We start from the raw sequence: 20,040 nt of genomic DNA on the forward strand, positions 1-20,040 counted from the left end.
GTAGCAAGGGCGGTGGCGTGCGTGCGTGGGGCTGGCAGGCCAGGGCCGAGCCCCGAAACCCGGATGGATGGAGACCCTTGTCCGTGTTTCTGCATGCCACACTCCGGTCCGTGTTCTGCAGCCCATCCCGGCCCCGGGTCCAGGCCTCAGGTCGGGAAACGGGAGTGGCCAGTAGTGACCGCTGGATTTCTCGGGTGGCCTCTTTGTTTCTCCCTGCCCCCAGCAAGGGGCAGCCACGCGTGCAGCGGCTGGGAGGGCAGGCACCTGCGTTCCTCCTGCCGCGGCTTCTAACCCTAACCCTGCTGACTGCGGACGGATGCAACCTTTGCGGCAGGAACTGGAGTCGTGCTGTCTAAGCCTCCCACGCCCTGCGGGGGTCGAGGTCCTGCCTGATGTCTCTCCAGGGACTTGCTATTGTGTCCTGAGACATCTCTGCGTGGACACCCCAAGAGAGATCCGGGGTGATCCTGGAGTGTCCTGCTCTTCCGATTCTCTTCCTGACCCGGTGCTGGAGTGAGCCCCTCAGCACTCCATGGCCACACCCCTGCGGGGCAGAGCTCCAGGACAAGGGACTTGTCAGAGGCCACACCACACACCCTGTCCCCTGATGCGCGGCATGTGGCGACCACGACTGGAGGCGGCAGGTCACACAATGAAGCCGGTAGGCAAGGGGTCCCAGGCAGCTCATGGTCCTGCCAGAGGCTCTGCAAACCAGGACACTCCCGCCCCGACACTGTGTGGTGATGGAGTGTTTGGCCGGGGGTGGGCACAGCTGTGAGCCCATGGGTGGCTGTGAGGCCCCGCAGGCGTGGGAGGCCCAGCCTAGGCTGCTTTCCTCTGCTTTTCTAACCAGATGAAATTAGGGACCTGTGGTGTACATGAAGCTCCACTCCGACAGGCTCCCCAGGCAGCCCCTGGGTGCTGTAGGAACAGAGGCCAAGGCCAAATATGCAGACAGGATCCAGGACCAGCAGCCAGAGCCCACAATAGCAGGTTCCTGTCCCCAGTGACCCCGTCACTGGACATCAGTTAAACTTGCCACCGGGCAGCTGCTGGGCCACAAAGTCCACCACGCCTAGTAGCAAGCCAGATGCAGTACAGGGTGGTGGTCAAAACTTGCCAGATCCCAAAATAAAAATTATAAAACATTTATGGAAAGTATATATTTTTTTAAAATGTTGTAAAAATTGTTTGGGAGCCAATGCTGAGTTGTAGCAGGTAAAACCAGCCCCTACAGGCGCTGGTTCGTGTCCCGGCTGCTCCACTTGCCATCCAGCTCCCTGCTGTTGCACCTGGGAGGGCCGGGGAGGACAGCCCAGGTGCTCACGGTGGGAGACCCAGAAAAGTTCCTGACTCTGCCTTTGGGCTGGCTCAGCCCTGGCACTGCAGCCATTTGGGGAGTGAGACAGTGGATGGCAGAGCTCTCTCATTTTCAGGTAAATAAATATTTTTGTTTTTTAAAGATTTATTTATTTTTATTGGAAAGGCAGAGAGAAGGGACAGAGAGGAAGATCTTCTGTCCATTGATTCACTCTTCAAATGGCCGCAACAGCTGGAGCTGAGCCCATCCGAAGCCAGGAGACAGGAGCTTCTTCCGGGTCTCCCACGCGGGTGCAGGGTCCCAAGGCTTTGGGCCGTCCTCCACTGCTTTCCCAGGCCACAAGCAGGGAGCTGGATGGGAAGTGGGGCAGCTGAGACTTGAACTGGTGCCAACAGGTGGAGGATTAGCGTGCAGTGCCACAGCTGACCTCTGTCATTCTGGTTTTAGAATAAATCAATCTCTGGAAATGCATCAGTGTTGGCCCATTCATTGTGGCAGACCCTGGGAAGGCAGTGTGTTGGCACCAGGGCTGTGGTGGTGGCCACAGCCCAGCCCAGCCCCACCGTGTGGCAATCGGGGGGATAATCCAACAGGTGGAAGATCTCTCCCCCTTGTCTCTCTGTAACTCTACCTTTCAAATAAATATGTAAACTTTTTTAGTTTGTGGAAATGGAATTAGCAATATCATAGCAGTTAAAGTCCTCACCTTGAATGTGCTGGGATCCCATATAGGGGCCGGTTCTATTGCCGATGGTCCCGCTTCCCATCCAGCTACCTGTCTGTGGCCTGGGAAAGCAGTCAAGGACAGCTTAAAGCTTTGGGACCCTGAACCTGCGTGGGAGACCCAGAAGAAGCTCCTGGCTCCTGGCTTTGGATTGGCTCAGCTCCAGCCATTGGGGTCACTTGGGGAGTGAACCATCGGACTGAAGATCTTCCTCTCTGTCTCTCCTCTGTATATCTGACTTTCCAAAAAAAAAAAAAAAAAAAACCTAAAAAAATTTTTAAAAGTGGAGCAGCCAAGACTCGAACCCGTGTCCATAAGGAATGGGGTTTCTGTATTAGCCCCATGATGTTAAGATCAGTGAGGAGTGAGCTGGACCAGTAGGTGCAGCTCAGTCCACTGCACACTGGGCATGGGCGACTGCCATGTGTCCATTTTGTTTTTTCTTTGTAGACTGGCTCTCTGGCTACAGCCTGTGCATCCCATGGATCAGCCTGTGTGTGCCCCCAGATCCTGGGCATGCAAGCGTGGGCTGCAGGTGATAGGGGGTGCAGTAACAGGGGCAGGCCCAGGGGTGATGCCTGCTCCTTTTTGGGGCTCCCCACCCCCAAGGCCAAGATTTGCACTAGCGGACAGCCTAGGGGTTGGGGTTGGGAAGGAAAGCGTGTGTTCAGGCCCACCAGGGAGGATCCCGGTTTCCCATTGTTCCTAGAGCTCGGCCTGGGGCAGGGCAGTCTGGCCGGTGCAGGGTGCAGGGGGCTCCCTCCCGGGGAAACGGTCCAGGGCCCACTGGGGCTGGGTAGGTGTTCCTGGGCAGGAGCCTCACCAAGGACGTGTATTGCCAGGTTCGTTCCTGCGCTGTGTGCCTACTCCTGGCCTCACCACAGGGGTGGGGGTTCCCACTGGGTGGCTCTGTCCAGGACCCCAACCCAAGCAAGAACTGTGTTTACTGAGACCAGGGCAGGGCGGGAGGGGGAGCTGGGGACTGCAGCACCACACCCCAACTCCCAACAGTTGACTGGTAGAGCCAACCCTAGCATCTCTGGGAAAGGCCACAGTCCAGGGGTCCATCTGGCTTTCTCATGGCCAATGGAGGTCACACACTTCTCAGGGGTTCCCGGGGGCAGGGTGGGACGAGCCAGAGGAGCGAGGGTAGCGGCCCAGACTGCTTGCTTGTGAGCACAGACAGGGGTCCCCCGAATTCACCCAGCAGTAGGGTTGTTTCTTATTGGTTTAAAGGCAGAGAGGTTAGGGAGAAGTTTCTGCGTGCACATATAAGCACACCTACATTCACACACATACACACACACATACACTCCATGCACTCCCTGGGGCTGTAGATGAACAGGAAGCTGGGGTCCAGGGTCCAGGTGGGACTCCAGGCTGGGCACTGCTGTGGGGGTTGGACACAACACATGTGTGGCTATCCCCAGCCACAGCTCAGCTCTGCTGGCTCCTCCCAGGATGGCAGTGGGCTGTGCCCTCACCCAGATCTGTGGTTGCCCTGGTTCTTTGCAGGAACAAGGCCTAGGGTCCAGTAGGGCCATGGCTGAACTCACGTGTCAGGATCAGGTCCAGTGGCCGGCACTGTGGTGCAGTGTGCTAACCTACTACCTGCACTACCTGAGTCTGTGGGTGCTAGTTCAAGTTCTGGCTGCTCCACTTCCCATTCAGCTCCTTGCTTATAGCATGGTAAAGCAGTGGGAGACCCTGTTGGAGCTCCTGGCTTAAGTGTGGCCCCTTGTAGCTGTTGTGGCTATTTGGTGAGTGAACCAGGGGATGGAAGATTCTCTCCCTCTCTGTGTCATCTCTTGCTCCCTGCTGTCATGTCCTGTACCAACTGCCCTGCCTCCCAGAGCTTCACAATGGGACACAGGCCTCTGTCAGTGCCCAGCACTCCCAGCTCCGGAAACCGCAGGTGCCTGTGTACAGCAGGGTCAGCAATGCCCCACATCCCCCACAGCTGCACCTGCCTGAGGGACTGCAGCTGGGGAAGCCTCCGGAACATCTGCCCAGGCCAGGTTCTTCCAGGAAACAGGTGTATCCCCCTGGCTATTTTTACTTCTCTATTTGAGTCACAGAGAGCTGACAGAGCAAGCTTCCAATAGCTGGTGGACGTCTGTAACACCACTCCGGTCATTGCCAGGCCAGGGAGCCGCACCTGGGTCTCCCACATGGATGGAGGACCCCACACGTCCTAGGAACTCCAGGATCCCTTTACCAACAGGCCCTGTCCTTGAGCTGTCCGGCGCAGCAGCCCAGGCGGTCGACGATCTCCCAGCCTGCTGCACCCGCAGGGTCTCAGGGCCCGAGGTCTCCCCTGGTTTGTAGTAACCTGCCCTGCGCCGGCAGCGGTTCCCTGAGACCCTGCACATGTGGGGTGCATCCTCTTGCCCCGGGCTCTGAGAGAAGATGCCCAAACCTCACCCCTGCACGGGATGCTGGATGAGCAAACCTCACCCCTGCAGGCTGCGACCTGCCCCGGCTGTGCCCCTCATGGCCACTCCCTCCAGGTCTGCTCCTTAACGTGCACCAGGAGCCTCCTTCTCTCCCCGCACCCCGTCTTCTTCCACAGCTCCGTCTCCTTCCCGCACTCTCCCCAGCCGACGTCTGCGTGAGTTCAGACTGGATTCGGCAGCTCTGGGACTCCTCCCGGGCCACACTGGACCTGTGTCTCCCGGGCCGGGCCGGGCCTGACCGCCCCCGACGGACCGGCCGCCATTTCCCGGGGACAGACCCCGCCCCGTGCGTCAGCCGGGACAGACCCCGCCCCTTCCTTTCAATCCGGATGTCACTTCCCGGAAGCCCAACCTCCGGGGGTGCAGGGGGGTGCTCGGGGCCGGCCTCCAGGGGTGGTGCCTGGGCTGGCCTCCAGGGGTGCAGGGGGGTGCACGGGGCCGACCTCCAGGGGTTCAGGGGGTGCTCGGCCCCCTCCTCAGCTTCCCGTTGTGGCCCGGCACCCTGGGATGCTCTCAAGAGAACCTGGGTCCTTGCCAAATTCATAGTCTTGTCCACTGGCGGCCCTGGGGGTGGGTCGCAGAAGGGAAGCCCGGTCAGGGGACCCCCCTGGCAGCCATGATGGTCTGGGCTGGTCCCCGCTGCTCTGGAGGCCGTGGGGTGTGCATAGCTGGGTGGGGCTGAGACCTGGCATTCCACGCCAGGCTTGGCGGCCCAGGGAGAGGCCAAAAAGGGTAGGCTCAGCGCTCAGGGGTTGTACCTGGCCTGCGGGGTGGGTGCCCCAAGGAGACCACACCTTAGTCCCCAGAGGATGGGTGGACCCCAGGCCCTTGCAGCTGCAGCAACCACACCCTGATCCCCAGGGAACCAGGGCATAGGTGGACCCAGACCCTTTCCACTGCAGCTACATTGGCACACCCTTCGGGTTTGCAGGACGGGGGGTCCCAGGATTCCTTTCCTTCAATTGGGAAATGGGGTTCTCCAGGGTACCCCAAGCTGTGGAGGGATGTGGCCTGCTTCCCTGGAATCTACATTGCCCCCACTGTCAGTAGGGCTGTGTGTGCAACCTGCCCTCCCCAGCTCCAGGGCACCCTGCACCGACACCCCCACACGCCACTGAGTGCCTGGCTCTGCCAACCCCTTGCCTTGTGGGGATGGGATGTGACTGGGCAGCTCCTCCAGTTCCCTTCACACAACTGGGAGCTTCTGTAGGGAGCACCAGCGACTGTCCCCTCGTCCAGCTGAAGGAAACTGCAGGCCTCCGAGGGTGGCCCCAAGATGGGGCACGGTGGGCCACCTCTCTGCTTTCCTAGGTAGGACAGCACCTGCCCACTTTTTTTTTTCTGCCCACTGCTTTTTTAAGTGGCATTCGATTAACAATTTTCCTTCTAGTTAACTCTGCAAATGGCCACAATGGCCAGAGCTGAGCCGATCAAGAGCTCCTTCCAAGTCATGTGGGTGCAGGATCCCACGGCTTTGGACTCTCCACTGCTTTCCTAGGACTCAAGCAGGGAGCTGGACTGCAGGTGGAGCTGCTGAGAACAGAACCAGGGTCCATATGGAATGCTGGCAGAGGCTTAACTCTACCATGAGCTGGCCCTGGGAGCTGTCCTCCTGGGCCCCTCCCAACAGGCTCCCCTGAAATTCAGCTCTAGCCAGTCCCTGGCTTTCTCCTGTCCCAGCACTGTACACCCACCCCACCAGAGCCCCTCCCCCAGGGAGCTGTGTGGGGTGCACAGGCAGGAAGCCTGGCCAGCAGTCCATCCAGAGGATGCCCATCCCAGTGCCTGCCATCTGGCTCCAAGTCTTTCTCGGACCTGGCCACCAACAGGTTGCAGGGGAGTGACAACCTGGGGCTCCTCAAGGACTAGGAAAATGCTAGGTACAGGGATCCCTTTTTCGACACCACCTGGCCAGCACAGGTCAGGAACCGGGCCTGCTAGAGCGTGGGGAAGGGAGCAGAGCTGAGTTGCCTGGGATGGGCTCTCTCGGTCACACACTTAAAGCCCAGGACTGTTCCAACCGGCTGAGAGCAGGCATTCTTTCCTGGAGCCCCCAACCCCTACCCAAGATACGACTGTGCTCTAGCTGCTGCCTCCAGCAAGACCCCCGGCCCTGCCCGGCCTCCCTCTGAGCAGCAGAGCTGCTGGGTGCCACCCCCAGACACATCTCAGCACCATTGCAAACACAGGCACTTTATTGAAACGTATGGTGGACAGGTGTGGGGGCAGACACGTGTGAGAGTGGACAGGCGCTGTGGTGGATCTGCAGTAGGGCACACAGGAGTGGCAGTGGACATGCGTGAGGCTGGACAGTGCCCGGGAGGTTGGGGAGGGGCAGGGGCGGGCTGCCAGCACAGGTGTGCACTGCAGGCCTGGCGAGGCTCCTCCTCTAATGAGGAATTGCCTGGGCAATGGCTGCTATGTTGAGCACAATGATGACAATGGTCGCCACGAAGAGAAGGATGCTAGTCACCAGGGCACAGATGTTCAGGCACTTGGCGGTGGATGCGTAGGCCTGGGCTCCAACTACGTCACCCACCATCTTCCTGTCCCTTGACTGGGAGAAAAGAAGCAGGAAGGGGAACCCGGTCAGGGCAGTTGAGAGCCAAGTGCCAGCTCCTGGCCAGAACAGGCTCCACCCGCCCTAGACTTCGGCCCCGTGAGAAGTGACTGGTGTTGACCAGAAGGGAAGATTCCTGTGGCCGGAAGAGATTGAGTCCAGTCCCAGCTGACCAGGTCAGCCCATGCGGCCAGAGCCTAATCCTGCACTCAGAGGCCTTCTCAGTCCCCTCCACACACACGGAGACACACTCACACCCAAGGTCCACAGATGCCACCTGGCAGAGCCTGAAGGCCACCCACTGCCCATGACCCCGGCACCCCACACACCTTCACCGAGTAGGCATACGCCACGAAGCCCAGGCAACACCAGTTGAAGAACAGCGTGTTGAAGAGGGACCAGACCACGTGGTCGGGCACAGCGGTGTCGCTGCGAATGTTGATAACGGTGGAGGACACCGTGCCCTGGCTGGAGGGTGCCCCCAGCACGGAGATCTCATGGTCCTCCCTCAGAACCTCGTAGTTCTGGGGGTGACTGGCGCTGGAGAAGACGGTTTTCGCAGAGCTGTTCATGTTGCAGGGACTGCTGGCTGAGTGGAGTGTGCGCCCCTCCTTTCACCTCCCCTCCTGGCCCGCAGTTTCGATTTCACTTCAGTTTCTATTTCCCAGAGATCCGGGATTACGAAGAGGGAGGAGTCGTTGATAAAATCTGGCTGTTACCACAATCCGGGAAGTGGCTGGTGGGGGAGGCCAGGATGGTCTCCTCTCCCCTCCCCGCCAGTGCTTAGCAGGAGGAGCAGGGGACCTGGGCCCACCCCAGCCAGCTCACAGCCGCCCCCGCGAGCGCCTGGGGAGAACCCCAAACCCTGCCCCGGGGGAGGGTCCTTGGCTCGAGACCCCCCAAAGGAGTCATGGACCAGGCAAGGAGCCCAAAAATTGGGTGGAGAAGGGCACGGGGCGTGGCTTCCGGGAATGGGATGCGCAGCAACCAGACTCTTACCCGCGGGCTAGGGAACAGAGACCGCCACCAGCGGGCGCTCGCTACATCGCTGCACCTCAATTCTGCATTTCCAGGTCTGCGGAGCAAGACCTGGCTAGGCGGAAATGACGGACCTCACACCCTGACCCCATTTCCTTGGATTCTCCACCGTTAGGAACACCCCAAGAGGCCTAGGTCTCTGCCACGGGGTCACCCATCTCCGCCCAGGCGCGTGGCCACCCCTTGAAATTCCTCACTCTCCGTTTCTTCTCTCCGGTGCCACTTTCCTAACAAGGTCTGCTCCTCCTCTCTCCTTGTTGACACACCCCCGGTTGGGCGGCTCGGACCTTGGCGGGGCGCGCGGCTGGCGGGGCTCCGTGCTCACAGAGCTGGATTAGGGGCCTGGTTCGCGGCTGTGACGGCACGGGGTGTCCCCGGGATGGGGTGCACCAGGCGGTTACCCGACCCACCTGCGCCAAAGCCATCTTCCGGCCCGTGTACACCTGCTCTCCTTGCCCCTGGCTCCCACACAGCAGCCCAGCGGCCAGAGCTTCCGGCGTGTCTCCTGTCTTTATTTTTATTGAAAAGGCAGATTTACAGAGACAAAGTTCTTCCATCCATTGGTACCCTCCCCAAAGGGCCGCAGTGCAAGGAGTCAGATGGGCTAATGGCAGTCTCTGGTTCTCGGGGAAAATATAAAATCTTGCCCCCCTTTATTTCTGCCTCTTTTGGAAAGAGGACCCCAGGTTTCTTCTTTTCCGGAGGAATAGCGACTGGACAGCAGGAAGTGAAGTCTTCTGGCTGAGTACCGGTTTCCCCTGATTGAAGAAGGCTGAGGAAGTCTGGCTGTGTTTGCATTCCCCTCCAGACAGGGCAGAGACGGCATCCTGGAGGGTTTGGTGTGACAGAGCACAGCAAATTTGCTTCTTCAATTTTCATGTGGAAAACTCTAGATTGCAAAGCAAGATTTTCTTTTTACTTTTTTAATTGCAAAGTCAGATATATAGAGGAGAGACAGGAAGATCTTCCGTCCATTGATTCACTCCCCAAGTGGCCACAATGGCTGGCGCTGAGCTGATCCGAAGCAAGGAGCCAGGAGTTCTTCCAGGTCTCCCACGTGGGTGCAGGGTCCCAAGGCTTTGGGCTGTCCTGGACTGCTTTCCCAGGCCACAGGCAGGGAGCTGGATTAGAACCAGCGCCCATATGGAATCCCCGATCATTCAAGGCGAGGACTTTAGCCACTAGGCCACGGTGCCGGGCAGCAAAGCAAGATTTAAGAGAGAGGTTTTCTGCCATAGCGAGAGGCGGTGGCTCTACAGAAGGAACTCCCGAGGAGATGCTGTTCACCATCTCGGGGAGTGTTAGGGTTTAGACACACTCTAAGTTCTTATGCCAATTCCCACAGCCAAGTCCTCTCGTGATTAGCTTACCACAAGCCCAAATTGCAGACGCAGCAAGGTGCTTCGCAGGCCCTTCATTCCATCAGGTAGGAATGGGAGCCAGGGTGGAGGGGTAGAGAACCTGCCATGGGGGGCGAGATGGAGGAGCACGGGGAAGAGCCAGGTAAGACGGGAACGGGAAGCACATTTTTACATTTTTAAAATGATATATATTATTTTTATTGGAAAGGCAGATATACAGAGAGGAGGAGAGACAGAGAAGGAGATCTGGCTGATGGTTCACTCCCCAAATGACTGTAATGGCCAGAGCTGAGCCAATCAGAAGCCAGGAGTCAGGAGCCTCTTCTGGGTCTCCCACATGAGTACAGATTCTAAGGTTTTGGGCCATCCTGGACCACTTTCCCAGGATACAAACAGGGTGCTGGATGGGAAGCGGGGCTGCTGGAATTAGAACTGAATCCATATGGGATCCCCCTCATTCAAGGTGAGGACTTTAGCTGTTAGGCTACCGTGCTGGGCCCTACCTTTTTACATGTTGAAGGGTAACTTTACTGGTGATCAGAGACCCTAACTGCCTCTTCACATGCCCTCCCCATGCCTGGGGGTCCAACCTGTCAGGAAGTGGCCAGGTCACCTCTGCAGAACAGAGGCTTCGACCCATCTGGTGGAGCTTCTGCCCCGCCAGTTGTTTTCCTGTGGGCACTTGTGTCCGCGTTATGCTGGGAAGCTGAGGGTGTACCTTCAGTGCCCAGGGGCACTTAACTTAGGTGAGGGCAGCCTGGGAGGGGTCACCTAGGCACTAGATGAGCTGCCTACCCAGACACAGGCTGCCCATTGCCAAGGGAGACCTACCCAGAGCTACCTCCCTTCTGTGGAGCACTGGATGACACAGACCAGCAGGCAACCTTGACTCCCAGTACTGGCACGACAGGAAGTCCACAGTGGGCTCTGAATGGATTGGAAGTCCACATAGTGGCAGGCTGTGAGCTGGACAGGGAGTCCACATGGTGGCAGGCTCTGGATGGACAGGAAATCCACAGTAGGTGGGCTCTGAGCTACCTTTTGTCTAAGCCTGGCTTCCTACACGGAAAGCAGTGGATGGCCAAGCTGTGTATCCACCTGCGCCGCCTGCCTGCCTGCTGCCTCTGGACAGACCACCGCGTCCACCCTTGTGTTCTGTAGCTTTCCTTTACTGTCAGGCCACTAAGAGTAGAGAGACAGTCCTGGCCACCTCTGGCCTTTGTCCCTGCAAGTGGCGATTGTGCCTGCAGCCTACATAACGGCGGCCACTCTAAGTTGTTGGAATTCCAGTAACACTCGCATCCCCCTGCCTGCACCGTTCACTGCACCTGCTGCACCTGCAACGAAGCAGACCGAGCTATAAAACCCTCAAAAAAAAAAAAAAGAAAGAAAGAAAGAAAAAGAAAAATAAGAGCTGCTTCTTGGGCGGGGTTTCGGGCCTCTGGTTCACCTTGTGCCCAAGTGGTGTTATGAGAAATACTGGGGCAGGGGCTCAACAGGCTGGTCGTGCACTCCTAGTACCAGGATCCCATATAGGCTCTAGTTTGTGTCCTGGTGAGAGAGGAGTTAGACTGGGTAATAGGCAGTTAGGGCATTCTGGGTCCCCAAGTCATTTTTTTCTTAAATATAAAAGGGTATTTCCCCACCGCGTCTTGGATTCACCAGAGCATGTCTCTCCCAAGAGGAGTGCATATCTTATCAGGAACGCGCTTCCCCGAGATGCAAGGGCGACATTAACACAACAATTCCCCACCTGAAGCTCAGCCGGATTCTGTCTCTGGCCATTGCCAAGGGGGAGGGCTTCAGACTGGCTTCTTTACAACTAGAAAGGGACCAAGAAAGTTGGCTTGTGACACCTTTCTGGTTTTTTTTTTTTTTTTTAATGAAAATAAAGACTCTTTTTATTATTACTATATTTTTGACAATCTTTACCTAGTTAATTGGGGTAAAAAGGTTCAAGGGCTACAGGAAAGTGGGTAAGACTATTATTTCCATATTGTTTCCTTCATGTTTAAAGGGGGGTATTAAGGGAGAAGGCCCACCCAATTTCCCACCCTCCCCAGGTCCCGCATGTAGGGCATGCTCCAAGGTTCTTGCTCAAGTGGTTTTGATAGTTCACCAGTTATAAATTGCTGCCATCTTGCCACTCCAAGCACTATGAGGTCCTTGAAGAATCCACTGATTGACATAGTCCATCATAGAGCCTCCTTTTGCCCTGTATTTCGCTGCCAACATATAGCTGAGATGGTTGACTGACCTGTTCTGTCTTCTCTCTTTTCTTGGTTAAGATTCTGAGTCCAGCATTTCGATTGGGGAGATCTCCAATTAATTTTGTCTGAGGTGTTCTTGGTGGTGACACCTTTCTGGCCTTTTGTCCCAAGCCCAGGTACCATGGAAACCAGGAATTTTCTTTGTTTATGGAGAAACATCTTTGAGGGGAACCTTTAAAAGATGCTCCCCCCATTGTTAATATGGGCATTTTTCACTTGTCCTCCTGCCACTATGGCAGGGGTAAGGGTCCTTTCTATCTCAGAACCCCCTCCTGTCACCAGGATGGGACACTATGGCAGGGGTGAGGGTCCTTTCTATTTCAGAACCCCCCCCCCCCCGTCACCAGGACGGGACACTATGGCAGGGGTAAGGGTTCTTTCTCAGAGCCCCTCCTGTCACTAGGACGGGAGTCTCCTTTCTCAACTTTTCTAATAAATCTTGCTTTAAAACTAAGCTGTGTAAGCACAAAAATTCTTTCCTGCGAGACAAGAACTGAGGTTGCTGCCGTATTCAGGGTCAAAAACCCTACTAGCAGAGTCTGTGGGTGTGCAGTCCCACTGAATGTCACAGCTCCCTGGGGCAGGGCTGGGAAGGACCCCAAGCCACCCTGTGACTGTAGCTGGGAGTGTGGATAAAAACTGTGCGGAAACACAGAAGGCTGAAGAACTCTTACACATGCTTCCTCATTCAACCGCATAGTACCCCCCCGCCCTTGGCTTCCAGCACACACAGGCACATGTTTTCCAGCTTGGTGACAGGGGAACTAGATCGGACCACCAGGGAGGGCAGTGCTGCTGAACCCAGGGGAGGGTGGGCCATGTGGCCAGGTGGTCACATACCCTCCCAGGGCAGGTGGGCCATGTGGTTTGGTGGCTACACTCATCGCCTCACAGCTGTGCCCAGATCGGCCTCCGACTCCGTCTTCCATCCTGCAGATCTAGGAGGCAGTGGTAATGGCCCAAGTCCTGGGGTCCCTGCCCCCCTTGGATGTTCTGTATTGAGACCGTAGCCCGGGTTTCCACCCCAGTCTGGCCACTGAGCAGGCACCAGATGGGCTCTCCAGGCCACGGCCCTGCCCTGTGACCATGGCTCATTGTGGGGGAACTCGGCGAAGGTGCTGCAAGGGCTAGAATGCTGACATCTGCAGGAGGCTCCGGATGGAGACCCAGAACTTGTGATGCTGAGAACCTGGACTTGGGGACTTGGCCCAGCGGGGCAGTGAATGAAGGACACTACTGTATATAGTGTTCCTGGGCAGGACATGGCCGCCCACCACAGGACAGTGGCTTTCTAACCATTCACCGCAGCTCCCCTCCGAGCAGGGTGGATGCCACTGTTGTAGGGTTTCAACTCCAAATTCGGCAGCAACCTCAATTCTTTTCTCACAGAAAGAATTTTCATGCAGACACAGTTTGGTTTTAAAGCAAGATTTATTAGAAAAGCTGAGGAGAGAGGCTCCTGTCCTAGTGACAGGAGGGGTCTTCAAGACAGGAGAGAACCTATATCTCCTGCCATAGCAACAGGAGGAAGAGAGAAAAAGGCCCTAGGCCTCTGCCGGAGTGGCAGGAGGAAAGAAAGACCCAAATCAATGGTGGGAATCACATCTTTTAAAAGTTCACCTCAAAGATGTTTCTCCATAACAAAAGAGAATTGCTGTTTTCCATGGTACCTGGCCTTGGGAGAAAAGGCCCCCAAAGGTGTTACTGCTGAACTTCCTTAGTCTTTATGATAAAGAGGCCAGTCTGACACTGCCCGTTGGCAATGGCCAGAGACAGGCCTGGGCTGACACTTTGCTGGGGAACTTGTTATATCAAAGCATCCTTGCATCTCGGGGAAGCGTGTTCCTGATATGTTAACTATGCACTTGTCTCTTGGGAGAGACGTGCTCTGGTGAATCCAAGACATGGTGGGGAAAATACCCTTTTAAATTTGAGAAAAAATGATGACTTGGGGACTCAGAGTAGTTTAACTGCCTATTACTCAGTCTAACTCCTCTCTCAGTAGGGCTGTGTGACATGTGTGGATGTGTGGTGGGGTCTGTTAGAGTCCGGGCTAAAGCCCCCGGATGTCAGGGTGCGAGCTAGTCAACCCCCAGAGAACGACAGAGTCTCACTGGTAATGCAAACAGCAAACAGAGTTTATTGCGCCAGCATGCTGGGGCCAGACCGCACTTGGGGCACACAGGCCAGCCAAGCGGGCCGGTCGGACCCCGAACAGCCCAAGACAGAAGCTTATATAGGCCCTTTTGGGCTGGGAAATGCATCAAAAGTAGCAACTTTAGACATGTTCATTTTTATGGCCTTCAGGCACAGGCAGCCTGTTCTGTTCCCATACCCATTATCTGTACGGCTCATCCCATTCTCACACCCTTATCTTCCTCCTGTTCCTGGGACCGGAGAAGAATTGTGCCCTTGCCCCCCTGCACCTGGGTTCACAAAGTTGCAGGACAGCAAAGAACAGATTTATCTCTAAAGCGGAATCCTCCCAAAGTGCAGGCGCCTCCTGGCCTGGCAAAGTAGCAGTTATTTCAGCACAAGGGAACCTCACACTGCCCAACAATAGCATTTCATTCTAGCATTCTAATACACTATCATTCTAACAGAGCATTTTATTATTCCAACATTTACCTACTCTAACACTCCCCCGTTTCTGTTTCATGCTGTGGAATGGTTGCTGTTGGAACTGTTAGAGGCAACCAAAATGTTAAAAGGCCTAAATGCTAGAAGTAGTTTGAATAAGTCAGAAGCAGCTTGAATTTAAAGTAAAAAGGAGAAGTTTTACAAATAACGGGCCCCACACCCAGGCTCAGGCTGTAAGGGTCAGTGGGTCTCTGCAGGCCGTGATAAGAGTTAGAGCAAACAGCCTCGTGTCCTGTGTTGCACAGCTATGTTCCCTCCTGGTTATGATGAACAGGGACTTAAGGCATTTCACGGGCCTTTAGTCTTGCCTGTATTTAATTGGAGTGTTCTGTATTTGTTTTAAAATGTTAGGAGTGTTTTTCAAGTGCACGGGCTTTGCTGTAATGGCCAAACCGGCCTACAAGAATCTGGTTTGTCCCTGGCTCGGGGTCTCACTTCATCCACCGGTTCTGTGTGTCCGTGTGAGGAGTTCAACCCTGGCTAGCCAGCTCAATAAACTCTGCTTACTGATTGCATCCACATTTGGTTCTTTGCTGTCCAATGGTGGGACAATTTTGGACCTTTACAGAACTGCTGTCAGAGCACCAGCAACTGGACAGTACTGATACTGTCCTTTACGAATCTTATTAGTCTCTCAGGATACAGGGCTCGATTGTAACTAATAGAAATAGGATGACTATAGGCCAAGGAGGACAATAGTGTAGTTAGCCATGGGCTCATGTTGAACCATGACTCAAACCACCTTTGCTGGGATTCTCATTTCTTTTTCCTTTGGGCTAGACCTTCCTGGAGCTCAGCCATGGAGTTTCTCACTACCCCAGTGTGGTCTGCATAGAAGCAAGGCTCCTCTCCCAGGGCGAACAAAGAACGCTTTACCTTAGGAATGACAGGTCCAATCCCCTACGATTCTGTAGGACCACCTCAGATAAGGAGATGAGGGACTTCTCTAAATGGCAAATGGAGCGTTCTATGCGCTCTAGGTCTTCATCGATTGCTGTTCGTAGAGTTGATCTCTCTGGTCTGGGTGATTAAGGGTGCAACCCCTGTATCGTGCCCACCAGTCCCAGACCTAACAGGGCAGCTATGGTCAGGACAGTCATGGGCTCTCTCTTATACCTCAGGACAGAGTCAGGTTCCCAGTGTTGGAGCACATCATTCTCAGTGTGATACAGGACACGAGGAAGAACTGTCACAATTACACAAAATTCAGTAGTTGCATTAAAAACAGCAATAGATAGGTGCTGACTTAATCCAGGGCGAGAGCAAAACCACCAACCCTCTGAGGTGGGAGATAACCAACCAGTTTTAACTGAACCAACAAGGCTTGTTATCGAGGAGCAAAATCTGTGCTTGTCTTTAGGGACGGTGCCAATGCAGGACCTCTGCCCACTGACTTGGGTCATAGTCAGAGGGGGGCTCCTGTCAATCTAGTTAGTTGGGGCTACTGCTGAATAGCTCTAGGTAGAGTTGGCACGATAGCCTCATAAAAGGGGGTAGACACTATAACATAACCAACATTATTGGGTAGTAACAGTGCATAGATCAGCTTCCACAGAGGCGCGTTCTTTTCTTGACCCCGCAGTGGGAGAGGGGAAGCTTCAGTCTGCTCCTCTCATAGTGGGAGTGTTGGAAGGAAGGAGGGTGTGGGGGGCTGCTGGAAGAAGAAAGTGGGGCAATGGGCTTCATCTGAGACACAAGGAGGTTCCACTGGGGTTGCGGGTGTATGTGTGATATAACACCACACCCCAGGTCAATCTGGATATTCACCTCTTATCTCTCTCCCTTAGCTTAGTGAATCTAACTTTGACTAAGTCACACGGGGACTTGCCACACGAATTCTTAACCTAAGGAGGTGAACGCCACATTTTCTATGTCGATGGGTGAACAAAAGAGAGCTGGATTAAATCCGACTTAGCAACGGCCCACTTCTGGGGCTCATCATTAGAGGTTACACAGCCCCAACTCCTACAGTAATAGTCATTCACACCCCGCATGCACTGTAAGTCTTTGTGGTGGATTCAGGGCAAGCATAGAAACCTGCCACACGTGCACAGCTCGAGGACCAGTTCTTTGTGGTCAAGTCTGTCAGGCTGAAGTATAAATCTGGCCACCACGAGCTGAGAGGCTGTAAGGCTGACGTCCAGGCAAAAACCTCATAGGTGCAGCCATCTCTGTTTCCAGGTGATGTTGTAAGTTGTGGATTGTCAGCGGTGGTCTCTCCGACTAAGGCTGCAAGGACTATGATGATGAGTTCAAGGGATGCATAGACGGAGTGCTTGTCTCGGAGTTTTTCACCAGCTTCAGTCTTAGCGGGTTGCTGGGATGCCATTGTGCTTTCCACGAGGAGCTGGTCTCCCGCTCAGGGGACGAGGCTGTGGCCTTTCAGACGTGTGAGTAATGCGCCCATGGTCCAACTCCGTCGACCTTTAGGGCAGACGGGGTAATAAAAAGTACAACAAAAGGGTCTTTCCACTGTGGCTTGAGAGTTTTGGCTCAATGATGTACCCAGACCCAGTCCCCCAGGACAATGCCATGCTCCAGGCTTGGAGATTTATTTTCATAATAAGACTGCAGCAGAGGCCAATCTCTTGTTGCACTGTAAGCAATGCCTGCATGCTGGCCAAGTAATTTGGAGCCACCTTGGTCTTGTCCATAGAGGGAGCTCGTTGGACAATAGGGGGCGGAGCCCCGTACATAATTTCGAATGGGGTCAATCCATGCACATAAGGAGAATTCTGAGCTCGGAAGATGGCAAAGGGAAGGAGGGTCACCCAGTCTCCGCCAGTCTCGAAGGCCAATTTAGATAAGGTCTCCTTAATGGTTCTGTTCATTCTTTCTACTTGCCCTGAGCTCTGTGGGTGGTATTCACAGTGCAGCTTCCAATCTGTCCCCATGGCTCGGGCCAGCCCTTGTAGGTCTTTATTAATGAAAACCGGGCCGTTGTCTAACTGGAACCTTATATCGAGGTATAATTTCTCCAAGCAATACTTTAGCCACCACCTGACTGGTTTCCTTCTTAGTAGGGAATGCTTCTACTCACCCTGAAAATGTGTCTACAAAGACTAGAAGATACCGGTAGCCGAACTTTCCTGGCCTTACCTCTGTAAAGTCTATTTCCCAATTACGTCCCGGTGCCCGCCCCCGAACCCGAGTACCTGTGGGTGGGAATCCCCTCTTGTTAGGTTTCATCGCCGGCATCCTGCACATGGTGCCACTATTAGTCTGGCCTCAGAGTTCTGATGTGGAAACCGGAGGGAGGCAGTGTTGAATGGATCCAGCAGTTTCCTCCACCTCAGGTGGGTGGTTTCATGCAAATTGGTGATGAAAAATTTCCCCAGCGGTGTAGGCAAAAGCAGTCTTCCCTTGAGTCCCTATACCAATTGTCCAACTTGGTCTCCTGGAGGTGTTGGCGTTGGATCCACTCCAAATCTTTTGAGGTGTAGCGTGGCTGGGGTGGCAGCGTGGGGAGCTCTGGTATTGGTCAGTCTCCAACAGCCATGGCCAGCCTTTCTGCTTCTTCATCCGCACAGCGGTTCCCCACCGTCTCGGCAGTGTTTATGGACTGTTGACCGGGAACATGCACTATGGCAGCTGCCCTGGGTCTCTCCACGGCTGCCGGCAGGCGCTGTACTTCTGCCAGGTCTTCCAGCTCCCTCCCCCTGCTGTCATGAAGCCTCGCTCCCGGTAGGTGGCGCCGAGAACATGCACAGTACCGAAGGCACACTGGCAGGCTGTGTAAACAGTTATGGCCTCCCTTCCACTAGGTCAAGCGCCTGGGCCAGGGCAATCAGCTCTGCCTTCTGCACTGAGGTCCCCGGGGCAGGGCACGGCTCCAGACTATTTCTCCGTTGTGATCGACCACCGCTGCCCCGCCCTTTGCACTCCATTCTTCACAAAGCTACTGCCGTCCATGAACCAGGTCAACTCACTGTCTGGCAAGGGTGTGTCCAGGAGATCGTGAGGAGCTTGAGTGACTTCTGACAAGATCTCACGCAGTCAGAAGGGGAGTCTCCATGTCCGGGTTAGGCGGCAAGGTGGCGGGGTTCAGGATGGCTGGTTCGAGGAACACAGTTCTGGGAGAATCTAGTCAGAGCCCCTGATAGTGCGTGAGCCTTGCATTGCTCATCCACTTTCTGGGGGGTGTCTCAGGACTCCCTCCACAGCATGAGAAGCTACAAACTTCAAGTCCTGGCCGAAGGTGCATCCCGCACCATGAGTGCGATAGCAACTATGACACGGAGGCACGGAGGCCAGCCAGCAGCTACATGATCAAGTTTCTTTGATAGATAAGCCACTGGTTGCTTCCATGGGCCCAGCTGTTGGGTTAGGACTCCTTTTGCAATCCCCTTTCTCTCATCCATGAAGAGGCTAAAAGGTTTTAACGGGTTAGGGAGTGTCAGTGCTGGGGCTTTAAGGAGGGCGGCCCTCAGTTTCTCAAAGGCTTGCTGGTGTTTCTCCAGCCACTCCCAGTCCTTTTGCTCTTTAGCAGCTTCATACAGGGGCCTAGCCAACGCTGCAGAACTCGGTATCCAGAGTGTGCAATAACCCGAGAATTCTCTCACCTCTCTTGGGGAGGTGGGCACGTGTATCCTGAGAATAGTTTCTTTCATGGCCTCTGTTAGGCAGCGAACCCCCTCCTTGAGTTTATACCCCAGATAGGTTACTGACTGTTTGCAGATCTGGGCCTTCATTACAGTGGCCCGATTACCCAATCTCCCCAGCTCTTCAAGCAAGTCTCTAGTAGCCTTCTGGCAATCTTCCACAGTCGAGTGGCAAGAAGTAAATCACCTACATATTGCAGCAGGATCACTGCGGGGTGTGCCTGCCGGTATGGTTCTAGGTCCTGGCTAAGTGCTTCATTAAAAAGGGTGGGTGAGCTTTTGAATCCTTGGGGGAGCCGAGTCCAGGTCACCTGCCCACTCTTGCCTGCTTCGCACCACTCAAAAGCGAATATCAGCTGGCTTACTGGGGCCAGGGCTATGCTGAAGAAGGCATCCTTCAGATCAAGGGTTGTATACCAAACATGCGAAGGAGGGAGGCGGCTCAGAAGAGTGTACGGATTGGGCACTGTGGGATGAATATCTTCCACTCTCTCATTCACTCTCCTCAAATCTTGGACCGGGCGATATTCCTGCCCTTTTGGCCTTTTCACCGGGAGCAGCGGTGTGTTCCACGGAGAGTGGCAGGCCTTTAGAATACCAGCTGCTGTCAACCGGTGAATGTGGGGCGCGATGCCTTGGCGTGCCTCATCTGGCATGGGATACTGCTTTACCCCTATGGGTAGTGTATTGGCTTTAAGTTCTACCACCACTGGGGGCCGGTGTGCTGCCAATCCCACTCCTGCAATCTCAGCCCAGGCCTGGGGCAGGCCTTGACCCAGTAGTCCATGTCCTTATCCCAGGCTGCTGGGGGTTTGGAAAAGAGGCGGTGCTCATCTGCCAGGGACACAGTGAGTACAGGGAGCGGCTGTCCCTGACTGTCAGTTACTTCTATTCCATTTGGCTCAAAGTGAATGCAAGCCCCAATCTTGGTGAGCAGGTCTCTGCCCAGTAGTGGTGTTGGGTTCTCCGGGACCACCAGGAACGAGTGTGTGACCTGGTGCTTTCCTAGGTCTACCCTTCTATTGCTTGTCCATGAACAAACTTTCATTCCTGTTGCTCCTTGTACTAT

At 54.9% G+C, this 20,040-nt stretch overlaps 1 protein-coding gene across 2 annotated transcripts; it reads right to left on the reverse strand.

The window, feature by feature from the left end:
- Positions 1 to 6,678: 6,678 nt before the first annotated feature.
- Positions 6,679 to 8,022, reverse strand: LOC121150022 (interferon-induced transmembrane protein 3-like). 2 transcript variants are annotated; one of them, XM_040970660.1, is made up of 2 exons: positions 7,391 to 8,002; positions 6,679 to 7,058 (listed from the first exon to the last, which is right to left on the reverse strand). In XM_040970660.1, exons 1-2 carry the CDS (start codon positions 7,631 to 7,633, stop codon positions 6,891 to 6,893), a joined length of 411 nt encoding a protein of 136 aa, XP_040826594.1. In that variant the 5' UTR covers positions 7,634 to 8,002; the 3' UTR covers positions 6,679 to 6,890. The 2 variants fall into 2 exon arrangements, with proteins under 2 accessions (XP_040826594.1, XP_040826595.1); XM_040970661.1 differs by having other exon boundaries at positions 6,937 to 7,053; positions 7,391 to 8,022.
- Between the last annotated feature and the right edge of the window lie 12,018 nt (positions 8,023 to 20,040).

Source organism: Ochotona curzoniae, unplaced genomic scaffold (genome assembly GCF_017591425.1).
Source record: "Ochotona curzoniae isolate NIBS_2020 unplaced genomic scaffold, NIBS_Ocur_1.0 scaffold_4937, whole genome shotgun sequence".
NCBI lineage: Eukaryota > Metazoa > Chordata > Mammalia > Lagomorpha > Ochotonidae > Ochotona > Ochotona curzoniae.

What these genes read in the sequence shown, in the direction of transcription:
- LOC121150022 (XM_040970660.1), bottom strand. Translation starts at nt 7,633, where the DNA reads ATGAACAGCTCTGCGAAAACCGTCTTCTCCAGCGCCAGTCACCCCCAG. An exon ending in CGTATGCCTACTCGGTGAAG is followed by an intron (nt 7,059 to 7,390) that starts GTGTGTGGGGTG and finishes CTTTTCTCCCAG; the next exon opens with TCAAGGGACAGGAAGATGGT.